General features: G+C 37.9%; 1 protein-coding gene across 1 annotated transcript; it reads right to left on the reverse strand.

Moving 5' to 3' along the window:
* Positions 1 to 572: 572 nt before the first annotated feature.
* Positions 573 to 14109, reverse strand: samd10a (sterile alpha motif domain containing 10a). The gene is made up of 5 exons (XM_079637825.1): positions 13879 to 14109; positions 10056 to 10237; positions 5423 to 5591; positions 3564 to 3704; positions 573 to 2287 (listed from the first exon to the last, which is right to left on the reverse strand). Exons 1-5 carry the CDS (start codon positions 13889 to 13891, stop codon positions 2265 to 2267), a joined length of 528 nt encoding a protein of 175 aa, XP_079493951.1. The 5' UTR covers positions 13892 to 14109; the 3' UTR covers positions 573 to 2264.
* Positions 14110 to 24068: the final 9959 nt, after the last annotated feature.

Consider the following 24068-nt stretch of genomic DNA (forward strand, 5'->3'; position numbering starts at 1 on the left):
CGTTTACACGATGGGAAAACGCAGATATTTCTCTGCGTTTTGGCCTGTCATTTACACGAAAACGCCGTTTTTATCCCAGAAAACGATCATTTCTAAAAACTCCGGCCAAAGTGGAGATTTCTGAAAACGCCGGTTATATGTTGTCGTGTCAACTGGGAGAAACGGGGTTTTAGGTTCTCTCTTGTCGATTCTGAGGATTCTGATTGGCTTGCATGGCTTTATCCTTCTCCCTACACTGCCGCCCATAGGTTTAGCATAGTTATAAAGGCGCTCGACGGCGTATTTATGCGGGTTGTGTGCACGATGTTATTATTGAAAACGGAGGGGGAGAAATATTCGTTTCTCTAAATACCCGGCTATGTGTAAATGTGGCCTATAGCTGTGGTAGGCTATGAACTCTGCTATTTTTTAACATTGAGAATATTGAAAATAGTATTTTTAGAACTATCTGTCCTTGGTGTGAATGGGCCTTTAGGCAAACTAAAAAGAATTCAACGTGAAAGTTATGAAACAAATGCACTTTTAAAGAGTAGCCTAGGTTTCATTTTTTGTTTTAAAGTTTCAAAGCTCAAAAGGCACTGATTTGTAGGAATGACCCATATAAAACAATTATTAGAGAAAGAAAACACATTCTCTTTAAAAAAAATGTTGATTAAAGTTGTGCAGGCTGACTTTATTTGAAATACAAAGTGCACAAAACAGCTTGAGTGCAGCTTGTTTGGAGGACAGGGGGGGGGGGGGGGTGTTTGTGATCACTACTTTCATAATGATTAAAAACAACCTGTGAAACAGCAAGAAATCTTTTGCAAGATCAAATACATATATGCACATAATTATTTACAAATTAATTTGATATTCAACATTTGTGATCTATTAGAACTGGTCTATAACTGTATGTCTCAACCAAACAAATATGTGTGAAAAAATGCAAATGTTTCTTTTGGTACATCATGTGAAAATGTGACAATGCATTCTGAGAACGTACAATCCAGATTTAACATGAACAGCGCTGCCCGCGGGTAAAAGCACATTGTGAAATCCGAACTGTGGCTAAAAAACATTTCCCTATTTGTTTAATGACAAAACAATTCGCTTTTCAACAAAGTAAAGATAATCCTTGAACTAGTTTAGCATTTTTCAGTAGAAAATAGTTTCCTATTAAGTATCTTTTAAAATTTCTTAAATACCAATGCACTTCCCACAGTAAAAGAATGTTTGAGTCATGGTGTCACAACACTTAACAATCCATGTTAAGGAATCAGACTCCTATCATTACTTAAAATAACATGAGACTCTTCACAAAATAATGCAGGAATACACATTTACAAGTTGTGCGTGTCTCAAACTGCTTTTAGGTTCCCACACTGCATCATCTTGATGTGGGTTATCTTTATGGTCTCTCGTGCAAGTCCAGACTCGAGTCTTTTTAAAACACAATGCAGCACGTCATCGGTTTGCCTTAACTTTACATCTGTCATCTGCAATTATCAGACTCTTACAGAGCTTTGTAATTTACACAGCCTTTTGTGGCCAACATTTCAGTGTGAATGCTGTTATCATGGTCACGTGGGGAACTCGTTTGGACGCATTTTTATCTCTGTTCCCAGAAACAGAATCATCTTAAGTTAAAAAGCAAATGTATTGTTCCAAGAAACAAAAAAAAACAGTACAGCCTATAGCCAGACACAGGAAGTCCAGTTGTGTACAAATGCAAGTTTGAATCTAGCCTATAATGTGATTTGATTCCAGCATACCAGTACATTTTGCTTAAACAATACCACAGTCTTGACGGATACGTTTGAGGGCACGTCTGGTAAGGTCACATTCCAGCAGAAAATAGTTTGTTTTCTATGTGCAAAAGGTCTTCATAACACCGCGGCTTTCGCACGTTCTGAACGTCTTGTAGACTTTAATCTAGATCGGAGTTTTTACAATATCCAGGGAGCTTTGGTACAGCCAGCTGGGTCCACCTCCATCAGATACAAAGATTTCGGATTTCTTCTTCATTTTATGATTTTTAAAGCAGATTTGGGATAGATAAATCAAAGGGCGCACATGAAAGCTCCTTTTGTAGGTGTCATCCGAGGTGGTCTGAGTTTTCATAGTGAGGATGTTGGAGGCTGAGTTGTACTGTATAACTGAAACCTGTCCCCGTGTCCCAGTCCCTGACAGCTCCAGTCAAATGTCTCTGGCCTCAACCTAACTAGACACATTGATGTCCCTTCAGAGTCAGTGTGGTAGAACTGCCCCACGCATGGTTGAAGCTATGACAGGTTTCCAGATAGCCCTGGAGAAGAGAGGGACAGTGAAAGAAAATGAGGGATGGAGAAAAAAAGAATGAATGAATGAATTTAATGTGTAAAAATACCTATATATACACACATGGTGGACGAGAGAATCCAGGATATTTCCTTTCTGGGTTTGGGTTTTTAATATAGACCATGGTTCAAAAAGTTTGGGGTCATTATATATATATTTAAAACCTTTATTCAGCAAGGATGCATTAAATAGATCAAAAGTGAGAGTGAAGACATTTATACTGTTACAAAAATATATTTTTTTCTTTTGAACTTTCTGTTCATTAAAGAATTTTGAAGGTTTCCTCAAAAATATTAAGCAGCACAGTTTCTTTTCAACATAATAAGAAATGTTTCTTGAACACCAAATCAGAATCAGAGTAATAACTGCTGAAAATTCAGCTGTGCCATCACAGGAATAAAATATCTCTTAAAAATATCTTAAAATAAAGAACAGTTATTTGAAATTATAATAATATTTCACAATATTGTTGTTTTATTTTTGATCAAATAAATGCAGCCTTGGTGAGCAGAAGAGACTTCTTTCAAAAACATTTAAAAAATCTTACCGACCCCAAAATATTGACAGGTAGTATAATTGGGACTATAAACAAGTGACTTATTTCTTATAATATTTATTTGTCACTACTGACCATTCATAAAATTAATAAAATCCATATTTTGAGTGCATTGATCATTTTATTTTAATGACCGCCTTCATGTTTATTCATCTAATATAGCTCTAATTGTGGGTAGAAAAAAATGCTGTCAACTTAATACAAGAAAATATTTTTCATATATTATTTGAATCACTTTTTTGGCTAAAAGTAATCCCATTAAAATAGTGAATAATAAAATTTTAGTAACAACATAATAGCACTTACTATTTTTCTCACACAGTATAATTGGGTCTATATACATGGAAATTGGCTTTACGCTTTTGGAATGATGTCATCAACATATTGTCATCAAAAAATGTAAAACCCCCTGCACTGAAGCATAACAACACTGCTAGGGAGAGATAAATAGGCACAAATACACCAAACCCCACAACTTTCATTTTTCATTATGCAACATTATCGCTTTAGGTCATGCCACCTGCTGCGGAAACTTTCTTCCTCATTTTTGCTTTTTATTCACACACACACGAACGCACAGACGCACACACACACACACACACACACACACACACACACACACACACACACACACACACACACACACACACACACACACACACACACACACACACACACACACACACACCTCTGCTTAGCAGCTGTAAGTTGCGCCCTTCCTCTTGTACTTGTAGCTGTAGAACCTGCTGGAGAAGCTCTTGTCTCAGAGTCTCCTGAACCAAACCCATCCGTTCTAACTTCTCGCCATTCAGTCTCAAAAGAGCACGACCTGACAAAGACAAATTGACAGAAAGAGAGACAATTTCAGTAGGCATGATCTCTTTGGAAACACACAAGCTTTGCAGCCTCTGCATTATGTATGCACAGTTTTGCTGGCAGCTATAAACAAGTTACAGCATTGCAAATCCCCGCAAGGTTGTTATCGCTGTGCTCCCAGTGATCTTTGCATGTGTGACTATGGTAACATGCTGTGTGGAACTGCTGCCTGAGGGCACAGGCCGCCCCGGGTTCATTTCCCACTTTGTATCCAACGGAGCCTCTCGTGCTGTGACTCTAAACACTTCAGTCCACAGCTTTGCAGAAAAACCATTGTGGCTGTATTTCATCCTCGTGTTTTTAACTCCCCGAATTCCTTTTCTCTCAATTTACTTTTCTTTGGATCTCACCCAGCGTGTCTGTGAGCTTGATGCTTTGTGTCCACCCGAGAGAGAATAGAAGAACCTCATGGGTCCCTGGTGAGCGAGATCGTGTTCAAGGAGTGAGTGGGAGAAGCAGCGGTCTAAGCTGTGAGTGAGACCCTGTGACACACTCAGATATATGAGACGCATATACAAGCTAGAATTCTTCAAACCCCAACAAAAATAATGAAGGATATCAGTATGGCCAGCGAGCTTCGAGCTAATGGGGAGTCATTGGTGTGGTCGAGGGGTCAAAGTTTGGTTGGTCAGCATGGCCACATTTGCCCCTGCTGGTAGATGCTGAAACTACACCATCTGGCTGCATCTTTAGTTGTTCCAAAAACCAGGCTAAAGTCTAGTGGCGATCGAGCAATCGCCACAGCCACTTCTTTAGAACAGCTCGCCAATTCAAATCAGAACTGACCCTACATTACCACTTTTAAATCAAAGTTAAAAACGTTTATTTGATCGGCCTTATAATCTGTGATGTGTTGCTTTACTGTTTATGCTCTGTTTATTCATCTGCGGCTTTGTGCCTGTCTGAATGTATGTTATGGTTATGTATTTTAATTATATATTCATGTACAGATGGTCAACAGCACTTATTGTAAATTGTGCTTTCTAAATAAATTAAAATTGAATTGATTCTTTTTGGAAGCCCTAAAAATCTTGAAATTGACATTTTTTCTTTGTCTTCCACAGCTCAGGCAAGTAGCTGTGCATGTTCATGAGGCGCCATCAGCTACAGAGCTGTCACAATGTCATTTTCCTAATTATGCTGAAAATGACATAGCATGTACAGTATGTCTCAGATGAATGGCTCAAAGACAAAACAGTGTCCATGAGCATATATGGCAGATTTCTAATCTTGTACATGCGAGTTTCCAGTGCCAGTGCTTTACTTTTTTTTTTTGAATATTGAAAAGTGAGCAGGAAAGAGTAGAGCACAGTGAACTGTAAATTCAGAGGTTGAGAATGAAATAGTATAAGTTCTTTGACAAGATACGTGTTTTTAGGAGAATAGATGAGCACAGGTTGGCTGACCTTCAGCTAAAAGGATAATGCTTCTGTCATATCATATGAGATTCAGTAGATGTGTTGGTGTCAGGGGATTGGTCTTACTGCTGACTATGCGGTAGGCTACCTTTAAAACTTTTTTTTTTGTATGTGCAGGATCGTGATGTGAGATTTTATACAGAATGTTACTATATGCATATGCAATGGCTTACATGTATAGGGATATAAATTACATACAATAGCTACAATTGTTTTTTTTGTTTTGTTTGTTTTTTTAAGTTGGATCACACACCTGTAATTGCGTGGTGGGAAAAGGCTTCCACGTAGGTCAAGTAGTTGTGCGGACAGTGCTTCTTCAGCCATCTGCACACGTCCTGCTGAGACCACAGAACCACTGGCCTGGAGAGACACGGCAAGGTGGGGCTGGTGTGGTAAACAGAGTACGATTCACCTGAACGTAACTGCAAGAGAAAGAAATAGAGCATGGTAAAGAGAGAGACAGAGACAGGGAAACTCATTTAAATATGCATTTCACAGAGAAGTGGAACCGAAAAACAAATCTCAAAATGTGACTGAATTGTGTGCATCCTTCTGGAGTCCTACCATGCATGAATGCACAACTTTTTATAGTACTACTAATTTGAAACCAATCTCTTGCACAGTAATAATAAAAAAAGAATATAAACAGCTCTCCCTCCTAAGACCTCTGGGAAAATATACATGTTTTTTAAAAATAAATAAATAACAATGCTCCAAGTCATGCACTGGCAGTGATTAAGATGGATGTTTTCATCTCATGCGCGCAGCCAGCTGATTGGCCGCCTGATGGACATGGCCATGATTCTGCACATCGAGCTGTATAAATGAAGGCCATAATATATGACATGAGCCACAATAACACTCGCTTGACCTTCATCCCACACTTCCATATGATCACAGACTAATTAGACTTATACAAAACCATCCGGCAAAGATAATTCCAGCAAATCATCCACAGTTTATGAGGGATTGCATCTGTGACTTTCAATATTATGATGTTGTTTAATGTGACACCAAAACGAGCATTGCAAAATGTTGTTTTCGAAAGACATTAATGCTTTTATTCAGCAAGGACAGAATCAATTGATCGAAGTGACAGTATGGTATTTATAATGTTACATATTCTATTTCAAATAAAAGCTGTTCTTTTGAACTTATTCATTAAAGAATCCTGAAAAAATGTATCATGGTTTTCACAAAAAATTTAAGCAGCAACTGTTTTCAACATTGATAATAAAGTTTCTTAAGCATCAAATAAGCAATCAGAATGATCATGTGATACCGGAGACTGGAAAAATGATGCTGAAAATTCAGATTTGCCATCACAGGAATAAACTATATTTTAAAATACAATAAAATAGAAAACATTTATATTAATTGTAATAATTCACAATTTTACTGTATTTTTTTATCAAATAAATGCAGCTTTGGTGAACATAAGAGTCTTATTTCAAAAACATTACAAATCATACCAACACCAAATCAAACTCTAATGTATAGTATAATATAATATATTATTTAGATATTCTATTCTACTATTTCATAATGGGTCGCTATAAATTCAGGGTCCTGAAGCAAATCTTGTTTCATAAAATAACTGTGCTTTGCATATTTTCTTCCCTTTCCTTAGTGTTCCGATTCATTAACAGTCATTTATCCTCACACAATCACAGCCCTCCATTTTCTCACTTCTCCCTCTATTTGTTTTGTTTTTCTAAGCCATTTGCCACCATCTGTACCCCATCCCTCAAGTTCATCTTCAATTTTCTTTCTCCTTCACAGTTTTCCACCCATCTCCCCTGCTCCCTTTCTCTCTCTTCTCCCTCAGGCAACTTTCTACTTTGTGCCTTTGCTGTGTTTGCCCTTGAGGGCAGTGGGGAATTCTTTCTTCTGCAACTGCAGGAAATCGCACACACACATTCTTGCACATGCACATACATGTATGCATGCATGCACACATATAGGCTGAATAAGTGACTGTTCCACTCAGCTGGTTTTGGGAGGGATGCACATCTCAACTGTCTCTAATGCTCTCTTTAGGGCATAAACACACCGAGGTCCCTCTAAGCCCTTGGAAATGAGAATATGAGACTATCAAGCATGTCAGTGAATGCATTTACATCTGCACCCATCTTTTGCTCTCACAGTAAACCATGAACATAAAATTTTTTTGTGGCTTATATATGTATTTGATAAAGTAGCTGTCAAACTTTCACTGTTTTAACAGCAATTATTTAAGATTCTCTCTTGAATTACACTCTTGAGAGAGGAATACTTGAAGGTACGATATTAATTATTTATAGTATGATTTCCATTCACACAGACCCCAGAGAATCAGTGTGAGCACAATAAAGAAAAAGAAAAACAAACCCTAACAATCAAAAATGGCCCCCAGTGCAGAAATGCATACATAATAGTAAAAAAAAATGTTTTACTACAAATAGTCAACTTGAGTTCTTCATTTCTTCTTTGATCTTTCTGAGATGGCATGGTGGCGGAAAGTGGCGTGTCTTGGCAAAGTTTATAGACAATAACAAGAGCACTGATGAAAGTGAGAAAACATTTGTGATAAAAGTGACATGTTTTTATATTTTCTTTTCTTCTTCTTCTTCTTTTCTGGGATGAGCACACTGTGTGGTGAGACGTCAGTGAGTCTTTATACTGACATACACAAAACAGCATTGTTCAGAAAAATACTAACAAGAGTAGCTGATATGAACAAAGCATTTGTGAAGCCATTAGGGGAAGAGATAAAACAGAGCTGTTTCTCTGTCCTGTCACTGTAGGATAAGGCTAACAAGGTTCACCATTCATTAACGACGGTTTAAATTAAGGCCAAAAAAAGTGCAGAGGTTAGTTAGAATCTCATCAGCTCCTGTTTGGGGTTTTCATGAGGAATAAATTAACATAGACGTCTGATCGCACCAAGCTTTTGATCACGGATTCACTTTTTGGAAAATCAAAGGCAAACACTCTGAACCTTTGCACTCTGATCCGGTTCAGCAAAATCCAACAAATTTAAACCCAAGTTCAAAAGATTCACCTTAAGTCTGGCTTTCCTCTTCCAATTACTCTGGCAAAAAGCAAGATTTGTGAACGATTTTGATATTGTATTGGTTTGAGATTTGAAATAAAAATATAAGGAAAAAGATGAAAGATTTAGCCATATATATATGATATTATATATAGCATTAAAAAATTTGAGGTCAGTATGTTTTTGTTTTTTTAAGAATACTTTTATTCAGCAGGGGCACATTATATTGATCAAAAGTGACAGTACACACATTTATAATGTTATAAATGATTTCTATTTCAAATGAATGCTGTACTTTTGAAATTTCTATTCAATCAAAGAATCCTGAAAAATATATCAGCTTCATTAAGCAGCAAAAGCCTTTTTCATTGTGTAATAATGTTTCTTGAGCAGCAGATCAGCAAATCAGCAATTTAAAATTATTTATTAAGGATCGTGTGACACTGAAGACTGGAGTAATGATGCTGAAAATTCAGCTTTGCCATCACAGGAATAAATTACAATTAATAAATATATTTCATTTGAATTTTAATCTTTTTTAACTATATTACAGTTTTTTTACTGTATTTTTGATCAATTAAATGCAGCCTTGGGGAGCATATATATGGTCCTTTCAAAAAGACTCCTTTACGACATAGTTTAACTTATATTTAATCCACTAAACACAAAATGTCCAAATGAACAGCACCTCTGCTAAGTTCACAGAGGAGATAAAAAAACTAATTTAGCACCAGAAAAAGAGAAATGGAAAAGAAAATGGAAAAGACCACAGAACACTGGATTTGCCTTAAGTAATTACTTTTGAATACTATTAATTAAAGGCAGAACACAAACTCATTAAGATAATATTATCTATCTATCTCAGTTTAACGAAATCAGGTTTGGGCCTAATTATTATCTGCAAACCTGTTGTAAACTCTAAGAGGAGTCTAATTGTGCGGGTGAGACTGACTTTGACCCACAAAGCTCTGCACACCCGACTAGAGGCACTTGCTTCATTAATATGCTAATGCAGAAGATCAAATGAAGTTAAAAACACACATTACGACCCATATAGCTGCTCACAGTGCTCAAATCAGCAGTGCCCATGGGACCTGAGGCCCACAAGGCTTTATAAAGCCATTCTGTGGAGAGTGGTCTCTCTCTTCAGTACCCTCTGGCCTAACAGCATAACTCGCTCACTTCAAACTAAAGCTTTTAGATGGCTGGAAAGAGAGAGGAAGCCTTTTGTTGCCAGTCTGCCCTCCTCCACCTTTTTTAATGCACAGGTTTTCACACAAGTGCATTTCTGAGAAACATTTTTCACACTATTAATAATGCAACAACCGTCCGCCATACATTATATTTGCACACAAATTCTCTAATCGCATCTTTTAATGACCAAACTATTGAAAATCTGAAATCTGCATTGCATTAGCTCTGCTGTATAATAACTAGTTTCAACAGCCTACTTCCCTATTTTTCACAGCTGTCAAATTCCTTTGCACTGCAAATAGTGAAGTTACTAGTTTATCTACTCATATGACTCATGAATATGGTAATCAGCAATAGCAACATTTTTGAGTAGCTTGCCCAACACTGGTCTTTCATAATGTCTTTCTCAATGTCTCTTTTGACCAACAATATCGTGTGAAAATGCAATAGTAAGAGCTTGAAAGAGCTTCGTTTTGACACTTAAGTCATATTAATGAGATGGTACAAAATGCTGATAATTTGAAGCTGATGCAGTGAATATATAATAAACGGCTTGGCCTTGTTCTTATCTTTATTATTTAATCAGAAGAAGAGGACTTGTGTCTTTCTCGCGCTCAATGTAGACTCATATTCAGAAGGACTGAGATGTTGGTCTCACCTGCAGTCCTTCGGTTCCAGGCTGCTGCAGTAGTTTGACCGTTCGACCACCCGCTGTTTTGCGGCCGTGCCCCTCGTGCCAGGTAAGGTTTCCACCTGCACAACGACTCAATTGGTACTTAAAATCCTCTGGAAGAGCCCTGTACTCCACCGCAGGGCGACAGAAGGTAAAACTGGAGGCCGCTGCAACAGAAAAAAAGAGATATGGCATTCATTTAGACATATACATTCCACCCTTCTTACTTGTGTTTTCACTTCCCGCTTCAGAAAGACACAGACCACTGAGATGTACAGCTTGACTAGTGCCTTGTGGGAGATTCAATGTTTACATTCGTCAAAAATGCTGTGGTTACAGGTCAGTTCAAGGACTGGGTTTGTCATTAGGGGGTTTTTTGTGGTTAAGAAAGAGTTTAGGCTCAAGTAAAAGCTAAGCCTCGACAAAAAGAAATGTTTGAAAGACGCGTATCTGCTGCGGCTGACTGGGCGGCTTGGATTCTTCCCAAAATAATACCTAAAGATACTAGTCAGCAAAGTTAATGGGAAAATTATGCATTAGAGTGTCAGAGGGCGATAAACCAGCAGAGCATTGGTAGCCCGTGGGGTAATCTAATGAAAAGCATATGAGGCTCCAGATTTCCAGGAAGGAAAACTTTAAGTGCCGCTAAATACCGAACGCCTCGGAAACATAAGTTCTTGCTGAGCTAGACAAAACTAGCATTTGCAATTGATACAATTAACTGCAAACTTTTGTCGAGACCTTTCTGGCACAAAACATCAGCTTTAAAATACTCTTTTAAAATCCTTTACTTACCCTTATGTCGTTCCAAACCTGTATGACTCTTTCTTGTGAAACATACATATTTGTGAAAAATACATTTTCCAAATGTGTCCATACATATACTGTGAGTATAAGACTGAAAATGTGCATATTTCAAAAAGCAATACAGCAGAGCACATCACAGTTTTGCTCGACTAGTGACTGTAAATGAGTCGGTGGGCAGCCTAAGTAGATTTTCTCCCACAAGCTGCGAGAGGCCAGTGCATTAACAGACAAAGACAGATACAGTGTGCGTATGTGCTCATTAAAACCTCACGCTTCTAATCACCACCTTAGTCTTAGCACAAACGAGTACAATCAGTCATCTCCGCGCATGGCAGCGTGCGTGTGTGTGATGGTATTATATCTGCATGTGCGTGTGTGCATAAGCAAGGGTTGATGAGAGGGAAAGACTATAAGTTTGTGTGTGTGTGTGTTTGAAAGTGGAGGCCAGGATGAGATAAAAGGGATGTCTTTTGCTCTCGTTCCCTGCAGCCTCGCAGGCGGCTACAAAGGCCGTCCTCATCAAGAGTGCATGGGGGATGCCTGCCTGTATGAATGCATTTGGGACGGAGTCAGAGTTGAACAGTCTTTCATCGCAGTGCCTCTGAAGCAGACATTAGAGAGATGTCGCACTGCTGTGGCTGGGGGGTGAAAACACGTCAAGGCCCGTTAGTCTTGGACAGATGTTGCCCTTATTTGCTATATTTGTGTGCAAAAAGATGTGCTCCTAAAACAGTATCTCATCCTGAAAGCTTAGAATAAAGGGGAAATAGAAAAATCTATAGGCAGCAGAGTTTTTATATTACTGTTCAAAAGTTTGGGGGGTCGGTAAGATTTTTTTAAATGGTTTTGAAAGAAGTCTCTTATCCTGCATCAAGGCAGCATATATTTTGAAATATTTTTACAAATTAAAATAACTGTTTTCTATTGTAATGTATTTTGAAATGTATTTTATTCCTGTGATGGCTAGTTGAATTTTCAGTCTTCAGTGTCACGTGATCCTTCAGAAATCATTCTAATTTGCTGATTTGGTGCTCAAGAAAGATTTCTTATTATTAGCAATGCTGAAATCACTTGTGTCGCTGACCCATATATTCATATGATACATTTTTTCAGGATTCGTTGATGAATATAAAGTTCAAAAGAAAAGTATTTATTTGAAAAATATTTTTTTTTGTAACTTTATACATGACTTTAATGTCCCTTTTAATTAATTTAATGCGACCTTGCTGAATAAAAGTATTCATTTTTGAATGACATATGGAAATATATTATTGTATCAAAAAGCACGTTCAAGGCCATAAACAACTTAGATGATGATAAATCTAAGATGAATATTCAGATTAGTGTTAGGTTTCCCAGAGTCTGAATCGTAAAAGACTATTTTATTTAAAAAAACATTTTTTTTTATTCTGTAAAACACAAAATGAGCAACTTGGCAAAATGCTCATGTTACTCTTTTCCATACTATAAAAGTAAAAGGTGAAGAGTCGTTGTCAAGCTGCAAAATAGCACCATAAATTTACTCAATATGACTTGTAGCACTATATTCTGAAATGTAGCACTATATTCTAAATCTTCTGAAGTCAAATGATATGTTTGTATTAGGAGCAAAATTAAACTTTTATTGCATCTTTATTTTTTTGGTCATTATATAAGCTTGAAATATCACTGATCACCATTATATTCCTTGTATGGAAAAAGCATTATCAATTTGTGGTCCACCAAAGAAATGAGTTCAGAATGTGAGTACATGATGACAATTTAAACTTTTAGTTGAATTTTTCCTTCAATCTTGAATATGTGGTTACAGACACACTTCATGGTGCCAATATGAAAGAGCAAACCAACCAAAGACAAATCACTAAATTCATATTATATTACAGATCCATCATCCATGACAGTGCTTCATTCGCTAAAGCACAAGCACATAATTAAATCCAGGCCAAGGTGTTTTTCTCACCTGCTGCACCCACTGGACTGAACTAACGATGTGCTCTCTTGTGAGAGCCAAGCAAGTTTGCCAAAGATCTCTGAACAGCATGAGGGGTTTGAACTTGGGAAGGGAGTGAAACACAACATCTGTGTGAAGTAATGAGCTACAGACCGAACGAGAGAGAGAGAGAGAGAGAGAGAGAGAGAGAGAGAAATGTGGAGATAGCTGCTTCAGATCTGTTTGGCCTCATTATCTATGCAGATAAATGCAAAAATGAATATGCAAGCCATCATTAAAGTGGTGTATGACACAAACCGCTCAGCAGGTAACTGGTTCACCAGAAAAGTACTCAGTTTCAATGTGATCTCAGACTGGAAAAAGTGAGATGATTGGGGTTTTCTTTTGAGGTTTTGAAGGACATGTTGAGACGTGGATTCTCGCGCAGAATTTAGTCAATAAGAAGCCACGATTAGCCTATGTGTCAACACCTTTCATTTTACACAACCAAAACTACAACACGTTCACATAAACACATAATAGCTACTTTACTCAAACTTCACAAAATGTCAAATGAATTATTTTGCCATTCTACGCTTATACTAGATAGCCGGATACATACAAATAATATTGATTGTAAATGACTCAAATTATTTTGAACTGATTCATATTAAAAGGCTGACACTGCACACACTAAAGCCCCCCAAAATGAATGAGGCATCATACACACATTAATTATCAGACTGTTAACCTACTTAATTCTTTAAAACTAACCATGTCACTGTGTACAAGGCTATTCTATCCTGAGATATGCCTTATATTTAAATTATTACAAATATAAGAAATGCAAATGCCCACCTGGGTGCTATTTCAACACCAATGTTACATTCAAATTTAACATAGGCTATATGAAATATATTCAAACCATATAATCAGGAAATTAAAAAGAAATTACATTTAAAATGTATTATGGGATAACTGATACCTCGAGTCATCTCTAGCTTGTGCAACGTAGGCTACCATCTAACTACTACGATCATCTTTTTGATGAAAATAAAACTAAATAATTACCGTCTACTGCCATGTCAACAATCCAGACTCTGCGACAATGCTCCTGTTAGATTAAAAGTTGCGAGCTGAAGAGTCCCATTTCCACCCTGGGCGCACTGAAAGGTGTTTCTTCAGCAGGTAGCCTACATCCAGTGTGTAGTAATCGACTCGCGCTTCACAATGCAAAATATGAGAGTAGGCTACACATATCGCGCGCTGCACACATTCTCTCGCTGACGCCTCCCCACGCGCACTGTTCACCTCAACCACCTCTGTTATGAAGCTTTTCATATTTTGAGAAGAAAATTGAATAATACATATACAAATAAATAAATAAATAATACATTAATAATTTATAATAATTTATAATGCATGCTATATATTTAAAATATATTATCTCTCTTACACAAAGGGTAAAATATAGGATAGCTTAAATAGCTGCATAAATAGTAGCCTATGCAATTATTTTTAATTCACGCAACAAATAAAACCGGCTTTGCTAAATTGCCTCTTAAATCTATAGGCTACCTACACATTTTTAAAAAGTAGCATAACTACAAATTTTTGTTTATCTGTAAACCCTCTTGCTTGGTGTATTAGGTTATTTCTAAATGTTATATTTGTCACCAAATGGGTGTTTCGTGAGAAACTGTCGTCTGATTCTCTCTCACGTCCAAGTGGCAGCAGGCAAAGCCTGTAATTAGCCTAGTCTGTGAACTTCAGCAAGCAATATAGGGATGCATTTCTGTGACCCATCATATGACCAAATTTCGGGAAAGTGTTTTCAAATCATTCTATTGTTAGTCTATTGACTTCATAGTCTAATGTTTATGAAACGATTTGAAAATGAATCCTAAACCCTCAAAAAGGCACGATATTTTGTCCTTGCACTTTAAACACTAGAGGGAGGCATTTCACCTCAATTCTCTCAGCAGATCTTCAGCAAGACCTCACCTGACTGAGATCAGCTGCTCGGTGTGCGGCGGTCCTGAGTCTGACAGAGCTCCAATAGTATCTGCAGCCCCGCAGCGCCACACGTTTCAGGACACACAAGCCAGACCGGAAGTTAAAAACGAACTATGGTGTATTTCTTTTGAACTAACATGAATATGGGAGATGTACCTAACACGCTTGAAAGAACAGTTTACTTTTCAGTCCCATTATTTCATTGCATTCTTACAAACAAGAGTCCATGTCTTCCCTAAAAACAAAATGAAAAGGGCTCTTTGAAATCCTCCAACTGTTCCATGATATTTTAGAGGGCCATTTCCTCATCCTCCTCTTCCATTTTGAGGAAAAGAAGCTCTTCCACGGGGCCCCTGAACACATCTTTATAACATTAGTGTTAATTAATGTGTTGTCCTGGATATATAAACCAAAACACAGTTTATTTTTTATTTTTTATAATGCATTAAAAAAAAAACATTTCAACACAATATAACATATATATCAAATATTTAAAACGTTACAATAATGTATGAATATGCTACATAAATGGCACATCTTCTTTAAGCTGCCTGGTTCCAACTGCTGGTCCTTGACTTTGATTGCCAAGCGCTGCATTTTTTGTGGAGGTGACTGGTCCACACCTGCATTGTCCTGTTGAAGGAACAGACATGTCATGTCACACTGACCAGATTTGACGAGTGATTCTTAGAGAAAATCTTAATACACGTTCCTTCTACAATTTCAATATGAGGGTTCTATAAACTGAACATAATATACTAGTCATATATTAAATTATTAAAGTATTTACATTTTTAAATCTGAAAAAAAAGGAGGGAACTTACCAATGCTCTCTTCCGGTTCAGCTGGGACCTGGGCTGAAGACTCCTCTGGTCCAGGTGTGAAGTGCTTATCTGATTCTGGCTCCTCAGTTTAGGATTCAGCTGCACCTTCTTGTCAATTTCCACACGTATTTTATTTTGGGGAGGTGTCAGGTAAATGTTTATTGGCTTGAGGCTTCTGCTGCAGCAGCTCCTTCCTCAGTAGCTCAGAGATCAGTTTTCTCTTCTCTGGAACCTTGTCAGGGACAGATGATCCCTGTGCACAACAAACAGGCATCTCCTGCAGCATCTCCTGCTTCAGTGGCTCCAGGATCTTAGGATCTCTAGTTTTTCCCTCTTTTCGGTCTTGCCAGGCATGGGTGCTCCCTTAAGAGAAGACGCTTGAGGCCTCTGCTGCAGCAGCTCCCCTCTCAGAGGCTCAGGGATCTTTAGCTTTGGCCTTTTTGGTATATTGTCAGGCAGAGTTCTCTGAAGAGAAGGAGCTTGAGGCTTCTGCTGCTGTAGCCGCTCCTGCCTAAGAGGCTTAGAGATATTTAGCTTTCGCTTATCTGGTACCTTTTCTGGCATGGGTGCTCCACGTGGGGAACATGCGCGCACCTTTGGGGGAGGCACAGGTGGTCTCTGTAGAGACTTGGGCACAGGAGCTCCCTGTGGAGACCCAGTGGGCACAGGTGCTTTCTGTGGTGACTCGACAGCCACTGGTTCTTCCTGTGGCCTTTTCTGCCTCCACTTTCTCTGCTGTTCCAGGGTTTTTAGTGTTGCATCTGAGTTCATGTCCTTCGCAGATGCATCAGTGAAGAACAGTGCTGAGGTGAGGCTCCCCTTCCTAGAACTGACATGCACAGGTGCTTCCTGTTGGGACTTGGTGGCCACAGGTGCTCCCTGTGTAGACCTGGCAGGCATGGGTGCTCCCTGAGGAGGAGAAGCTTGAGGCCTCTTCTGCAGCAGCTCCCCTCTCAGAGGCTCAGGGATCTTTAGCTTTGGCCTTTTTGGTATATTGTCAGGCAGTGTTCTCTGAAGAGAAGGAGCTTGAGGCTTCTGCTGCTGCAGCCGCTCCTGCCTAAGAGGCTCAGGGATATTTGGCTTTCGCCTATTTGGTGCCTTTTCTGGCATGGGTGCTCCACGTGGGGAACATGCGCGCACCTTTGGGGCAGGCACAGATGGGCTCTGTAGAGACTTGGGCACAGGTGCTCTCTGTGGAGACCCAGTGGGCACAGGTGCTTTCTGTGGGGACTCGGCAGCTACTGGTGCTTCCTGTGGCCTTTTCTGCCTCCACTTTCTCTGCTGTTCTGTGGATTTCAGTGTTTTATCTGAGTTCAGGGCAGATGTATCCTTGAAGGTCAGGGACATGCACAGGTGATTCCTGGTAGGACCTGGTGGGCACAGGGGCTCCCCGTGTCTTGTTTTGCCTCCACTGCTTTGTGGACTTCAAGGATGTGGGGGATGGAGTTTCTCCTGTCTCCATTGTTCCCCACCACAGGCCTCAGGTGAGGTCCCCATACTCAGGCTCCTCAGAGATGGGATTTGAAACCTCCATTATGGCCCACCACTCTCCTGCAGCAAGGGCCATGGTGAGCTCACTTGAGAGTTCAGAACATAAGGACTGCTCTGCATTCTCAGGAAAACCGATGGGAAAGGTTGACAAACTCATATTGATTTTGTATTGATGATGATCTAAAGAACTGAAAAATAATGCCTTTGTGCAATCTATAAGCTGTCAATCTCTATCTGTAAAATAATGTAAAAGACAGAGAAATGGAAGAGATGAGTTGAGCAAACACATATGAACCTGGAAGCTGATTGCTTGTCAAAGTTATTAAAATACTCAAAAAAATAAATGTTCTACTACAGTGTATGCCCATGGCTGTTCATCAGAAGAGGCAAGGCAATCCAGTCCAAGAGCCTCCTTAAAATCTATTCAAAATGATCAATTAAGCTGAAAAAGTAGTCAATTTAACTAATGAGGACAACTAAGATGCATATAGGCTAATGTAAAAAAAAATCTATTTTTCTATCATGCCTGTAGTCAAGGCAAATTGTATTTACTGCACGAATAGAAGAGGATGACAGCAATAAAGGCTCCATTAATGAAACCAATGAGAATAAATATTGAATTGGACATTGGCAGTATCTGTCCAAAATGGCCATTAAAGGCATAAGGAGGCTAAATGAAAATGACCTCCTTTCGCATATGGTAAATGGTAAATGGACTGCATTTATATAGCGCTTTCACAGACCCAATGGCCACCAAAGCGCTTTACATATTGCCCTACATTCACCCATTCACTCACTCATTCATACACCGACCGCGGTGTCATCGGCATATGTAAACAGGTACAGTCAGAGATACAGAGATAACCATTAAGGCCAATCAGCTTTCATTATCAATTCAATGTGTAATCAGATCTTCTATTGGTTGGTCAAATAATATAAAGGATCTCAAAACAAGAGAAATTGAAAGACAGGTCCATATGAGAATTGATCATATTAAAGAAGTGTGGAGTTCCTTACAAAGACAAGATAACGTCTATGGAGCTCTCTATTTAGGCTATGCAATGGTAAAAATGGTCATAGTCTGTATTTGTTGATTTAATGTGTTGTGTTGATTGAGAGAATAATGTGTCATTAAATATCAAGAATATAGGAGGATGTAATCTGTGTATCGGATATCAACAAATAGCTTACGTTAGGCTATATCAAAAAACATCAAACCCAATTTACATATTAGCCTCCCCAAAATGTTCCACACCACTGTATGCATATTTATTTATCTGCATCGAGTCAATAACATTATATTGTTTAAATAGATTCTAATCTGAGTAATGCAAATATTTATTAAAATTCAAATCTCCAAACCCTGAATAAAAAGCATAGGCTACTCACGATCACTCGCCGACTCGCTACAAAAAGCAAGATTTTCTTATTTTTATTGCAAACTTATACATAACTACAAGCTCAGGGAAGTTAAGCAAGGTTGTATCATTTACAATGAACAAACAATGATACACCACAGAAAACATGACAATCGCCTATCTGCACTCGACTGTTCGGTCTGCAGTGACATCACAATGGAGCACGGCGCAATGAACTCAAGTGTTTGTGAGTGACGGCCGGGAAATCTATGTTGTTTCGTTAGATTAAAACTGGACATGCAATACAAATACAAAGAGTGACTAAGCACATTTAATCTATGATTGTTCATAAACAAATCTGTTTTACCCTTGTAGGCTACTGAAGTTTATTATCTTTTTTCCCTTTTCATGCGGTAGCTGAATAATTCTCAAAATGAACAGCTTCTTATTTCTTTATAGGCCTATACAGTATTTTTTTTTTCTTTGATAAGTTGCATAATTATTATCTCAATCGGGTTTTTTATGCAGTTATGTGGTTTGCATGCGTTTATGCTTTAAGAGATTATTTTCAGGTTTATATTCGATTTATTATTAGGCTATAGCCTACTGTTTTCATCAAAATACTTGTTGTTGCTAATATTTTTGGTTGTATAATATGAATTGCTTCAAATGAATAGGCTACAAATATTATTGTAGCTGGAGAAGGATGTGTGATTGGTTGTGCATGTGTTTCGCGTCATTGCGTACTTTGCGTAGGCCTACATTTGTAGAGGGAGTTCTCGCGAAACGGGATACGCTTCATTCACGATAAGCAACGGTGAAGGAACTTCGCTTGGACGTGTTGTCTAAAATCGTCTTTTACAGGTGTAAAATAAAATGCACACCATCATTGTAGACTGTTCGCATTAATTATTTTCCGATGTACAGTGGTCTATTGTTAACGATCGGTGCTGAGCACATGGTAGCAAATGTGCCGCGATAGCGTGCCTCTGGTGATGCGGAGATTAAATACAGAGCATGTAGTGTTATTGTATGTGTTTCATGTTATCCTTTATTCATTCATTCTTTGTTATGAGTTTATTTCGTGCTGATTCACTGATAGTGTATATGACTTCATGTAGTCGAGTGAACTTGGATGATATGGCATGAATGAAATTTGAGTGTTTACATTACCAGCATGTAATGTAAAGCTGTGATGAAAAGTATGAGACTATGCACATGTTAATGTATATAATGTATTGATTCACAGCAATGGTGAAGGAGCATCACTTGAACGTGTTGGCCTATTCATTTTAATATCATCCTTTACAGGAGTATTACACATCAATATGAAGATTGGACCTAAAACTGACTGTCACAGGCTGTGGCGCTTCAGCGGGATGGGCCCAAAAAAGAATGCGCTCAGTGGAGCCTTTCTCCAGAGCAAAGGAGTAGAGCTGGCTCTGGATTGCATTGAAGCATGCCACCCTCTACCCAGAAGGATCAACAACGACAGACCAGCAGTCATTCTGAGATTTGTCAACAGGAATAACAAGCATTGTTAAAACAAGGCCGCAAACTCAAAGGGACGAATGTATAAATGAACACTTAACAAAAAATGTGCAGACATAGCCAGGAAAGCACCTCAAGAAACAACGCAAAAATCCAACACACATGGGTAACAAATGGGAAAATCTTTATAAAGTTAAATGGGTCTCTGGAGGAGGACAAGTGATCACAATGCACATCAGCCATCTGGAAACAATCAAGGTAACATCTGACTTACTATCACAATGAGCACTGAGCCACACACAGGTGGTCAAAAGGACAAATACAGACAGACCTGTTGCAGAGAATTGAACAACTTTGTCAACTGGATCTGGGTGTAATTGAATATACTGAATACAATACGCATGATGTAGAGACTGATATTGATCCTGACAACAATTTCCTTTCTACTATAAACAATAACTAATTACTATACAAATTAACAATACAGCAATTGCATTGCAAGGACAACTTGTCTATTGTTCATTTCAACAGCAGAAGTTTGTACACAAATTTCAATGCAATAAGAGAATATATACAAAACTTAGTTTATCCCTCCAGTGTTATAGCCATATCTGAAACCGGGTTCATTCAAGAGAAAAGAATTGACTTTGAAATAGATGATTATGATCTGCATTACGTAAATAGACAAAATAAAACAGGAGGTAGGGTCGCGCTATATGTACATAAAATATAAATTATTCGGTTCTAATCAATATGTAAATTGTACTCGATAATGTAATGGAAATTAATGTATAACAATAGCAACAATAATGGAAAGAAAAAAAAACATTAGGCTATAAGTTGTGTTTATAGATCACCTGGGTCAAGTGTTGATACTTTCAATGGAGAGATAGATCTGTTTTCAGCAGTTAACAATAAGCCCTTATTCATCTGTGGGGACTTCAACATTGACCTTTTAAATCCAAAACAAACACAAACTGACTGATGAATTCATTGAAAGAATGTACTCCATGTCCTTATTCCCAACAATAACAAAACCAAAGTAGAATCGCATCACACCGTGCAACCCTAATTGATAACCTCTTGACAAATAACATAATTAATGGCTTGCTTATTTGTGATATTACGGACCACTTACCTGTTTTACAAATTTAAGAAGCAATTAATGCATTTAATGATGACCTGAGAGTACAAAACTGGAGCTCTGCTTATGGAGAGATGGACACAGACAGAGCATACAATAACTTTTTAGAAATTCACAACTTTATATGATAAGCACTGTCCCATTTCAGTTTACAGTAAACAGAAGAAATATTAAAAGTTATGATTTTAACTTTTGCTTTAATAAGCTTTTTTATTTTGTTTTAGATTGTAATATTCTAATGTTCTTCTAATAACCATAAAAATGTACTACATCTGCCAAATAAAACCAGAGAGAAATTTATTCATAAATCTTTAAAACTATCAAATTAAATCTTGGGCACAAAACATTCAGCCAGTAAGAAAAAACCTGTAGGATATATATATAACAACGTTAACATAAACATTTCATATACAATTTGTAGGTCTATATTGTCTCATTTATCATTGTAGCCTTATTTAAGTTGATTTTCTTTACTGTATTTATTTTTGGACTGATAGTGGTTAATAAAGTCAAATAATGGAATGAGAGAGTGTCAGTCATTGTGTTCCTATTGGTCAGTGTTAGAGGATCTGTGTAACAACTGAGGCTTAGCCTGACAGTTAGCCTGCCCTAGACCAGGCTATTTTCCCAGCATAAGTTGCCAGAGTAACTAAGTTTGAACTATTTTAAGTTTGCTTTATGAAACAGAATCAACCGACAATAAGTCTGACTAACCAAAATAAGCCTGGCTTGTATTCTAATCGTGTTTTATGGAACAACCCCCAGCGCTTCGGGATCTTCAGAACGTCAGTTTCGCGTCAGCCATCCATAATTCGTACTACATTCGCCATGTTGTCATTATCATGTTGTCATAGGTTGCCGATGTGTAGAAAGGTATGAGTTTTGTTTCTGTATACGAGCTCTAAATACATAGGAAATCGGCCATTGATAGGCTACTTCATGTATGCTCTCTTGTTGTTGTTGTTTTGTTTTTGTTTTGTTTGTTTTTTTGTGATGTCAGCAACTATGATGGTATTATGATATGTTGATAATTTAATATATGTGTGTTTGTGTTATGTACGCATCTATGGTGGAAACAAATTTACTCTCGAGGACAAATAAAAAATTTACACTATCTATCTGTGACCTACCAGTGTCAGTTAGGGCCTACTTCGCTTCACTGCCCTTCACAAATCCTCTCCCATGGTCTCATGGAATAGTAAAGTGTCCATCGTACACACTTCAGAATCTCACCGGAAGAAGTAGGTCATCCAGGTACTATTTACCTGCTCTTTTATGAGTGTTGTGAATTCGGATATAGCCTACTTTTTTGTCACATAGGCCTACTTCACCTACTTTTTCACCTATATAGGGAAGTATGCGATTTTGCATGCAGCCTAAAATTCCAAAATATTAAGCATCAGCCTGATAAAATCTCTAAAAAATACTTTAAAATGTCACAAAAATAGTGTAATTAGTCGATCATTAATTTTTTGGGGAAACATATGCATGCTAAATGAATAAATGTCATGTGAATCACACACATCTGAAGTCCATTTAATAAAAGTACTTGACTAAAGAAAATGCCATTCAGTTTCGTCATAACTTGTTCTGGACCTTGGGAGTTTAAGCGATAACCCTACTTTCTATCATTTCTGTCATCACTATTAAAATGATCATAGGGACAGTGTATCATCCAATATTGTGTTTATACAGCATGTGTGTGGAGAGAGAAGGACACTAAAGAGGGAGTTATGGGGAATAAAAAAAGTGGCATACTACAAATTTGTCCCCACAACAAACTTGAGTAGTGACGGCATGCATGAATGTCCTGTAGCATCGCTGCATGTGATGTTGTTTTGGCAATTTAGCTCTGGCAATTTAGCTCTCTACTATTCTCTTTAATTTGCTTCTCTGTGCTGTGCTGATAACATTTTTTAATCTTTCTGAATTGCTGTATTTGAGAAATGTTGTTGGTAACTAGCCTAAAGGCTTAACATTTTTATTTCAGTATAATATCCATAAACCTTTTGCTAGTGAATCCATCAACCAAATGCCGTTAATAGATAAAAGTAGATCAGTAGATCAGATCAACAAACATTCTCAGTCTTGTTTCCGTAAGTTTCTGTGTAATGGAAATGTGCCAGCCATCAGCCACACTTCACACCAAACATAACAGACAAACACACAGTTGACTTGACTGATTTCACCATCAGGAGTTGAATGTGGATGGTTGGTGCTAATTTTTTTCGACAGACAAAGGCAACAGAAAAAAAACACTAGAGAGTGAGAGAGAAATAATGCATCTTTGTCCATGTCAAAAGCCATTCTAAAACTTCTCCTTATGGTTTCTTTCCCCTTATAAATTTGACCCGAACACACCCCATAGCCTGTTTGCCAGGTTTTGCGCTCTTTAAATCATTCAGTATTTTCAGCTTCTACAGGGGTACAAATTGTGATTGAAATGAAAAAGGGCTCCACCCTACTTGAGGTGTAACACATCATTACACCTGATGAATGAAGGGTCTGCCCACTACTGAATACAGAACAGCATTATGAGAGTTTGAGGCCTGAACAGCTGGTTCATTGTGATGTCATATCCTGTGGACTTCCTGGGTTGAGGTGGTTGTGAAGAATGGTGTATGTGTGCCTGGTGTGGTAGTGGAAAGCCAGTGCCAACAACATACTGTGCATGTTTTGTCAGTTGGTGAATAATATGAGGGAGGTGACACACTGACACACATACTTAACTTTCGAGAGTCATTTCTTTAGAAATTTTAAAAGAAAAGTATTTTAAAAAGACCTTAAATTGCTTTACTTGTTGAGAAGAAAGTGATATGAGCAACATCAAATCAGAGAATGTAAATGGTGTTTCTTCAGCTTCAGGTTGATTTATTTAGTAAAACTATAACAGATTTTAAATTATTTTCTTTTTATATGAACATCACAACTGTCAGA

Source organism: Phoxinus phoxinus (assembly GCF_949152265.1).
Source record: "Phoxinus phoxinus genome assembly, chromosome: 15".
Taxonomy (NCBI): Eukaryota; Metazoa; Chordata; class Actinopteri; order Cypriniformes; family Leuciscidae; genus Phoxinus; species Phoxinus phoxinus.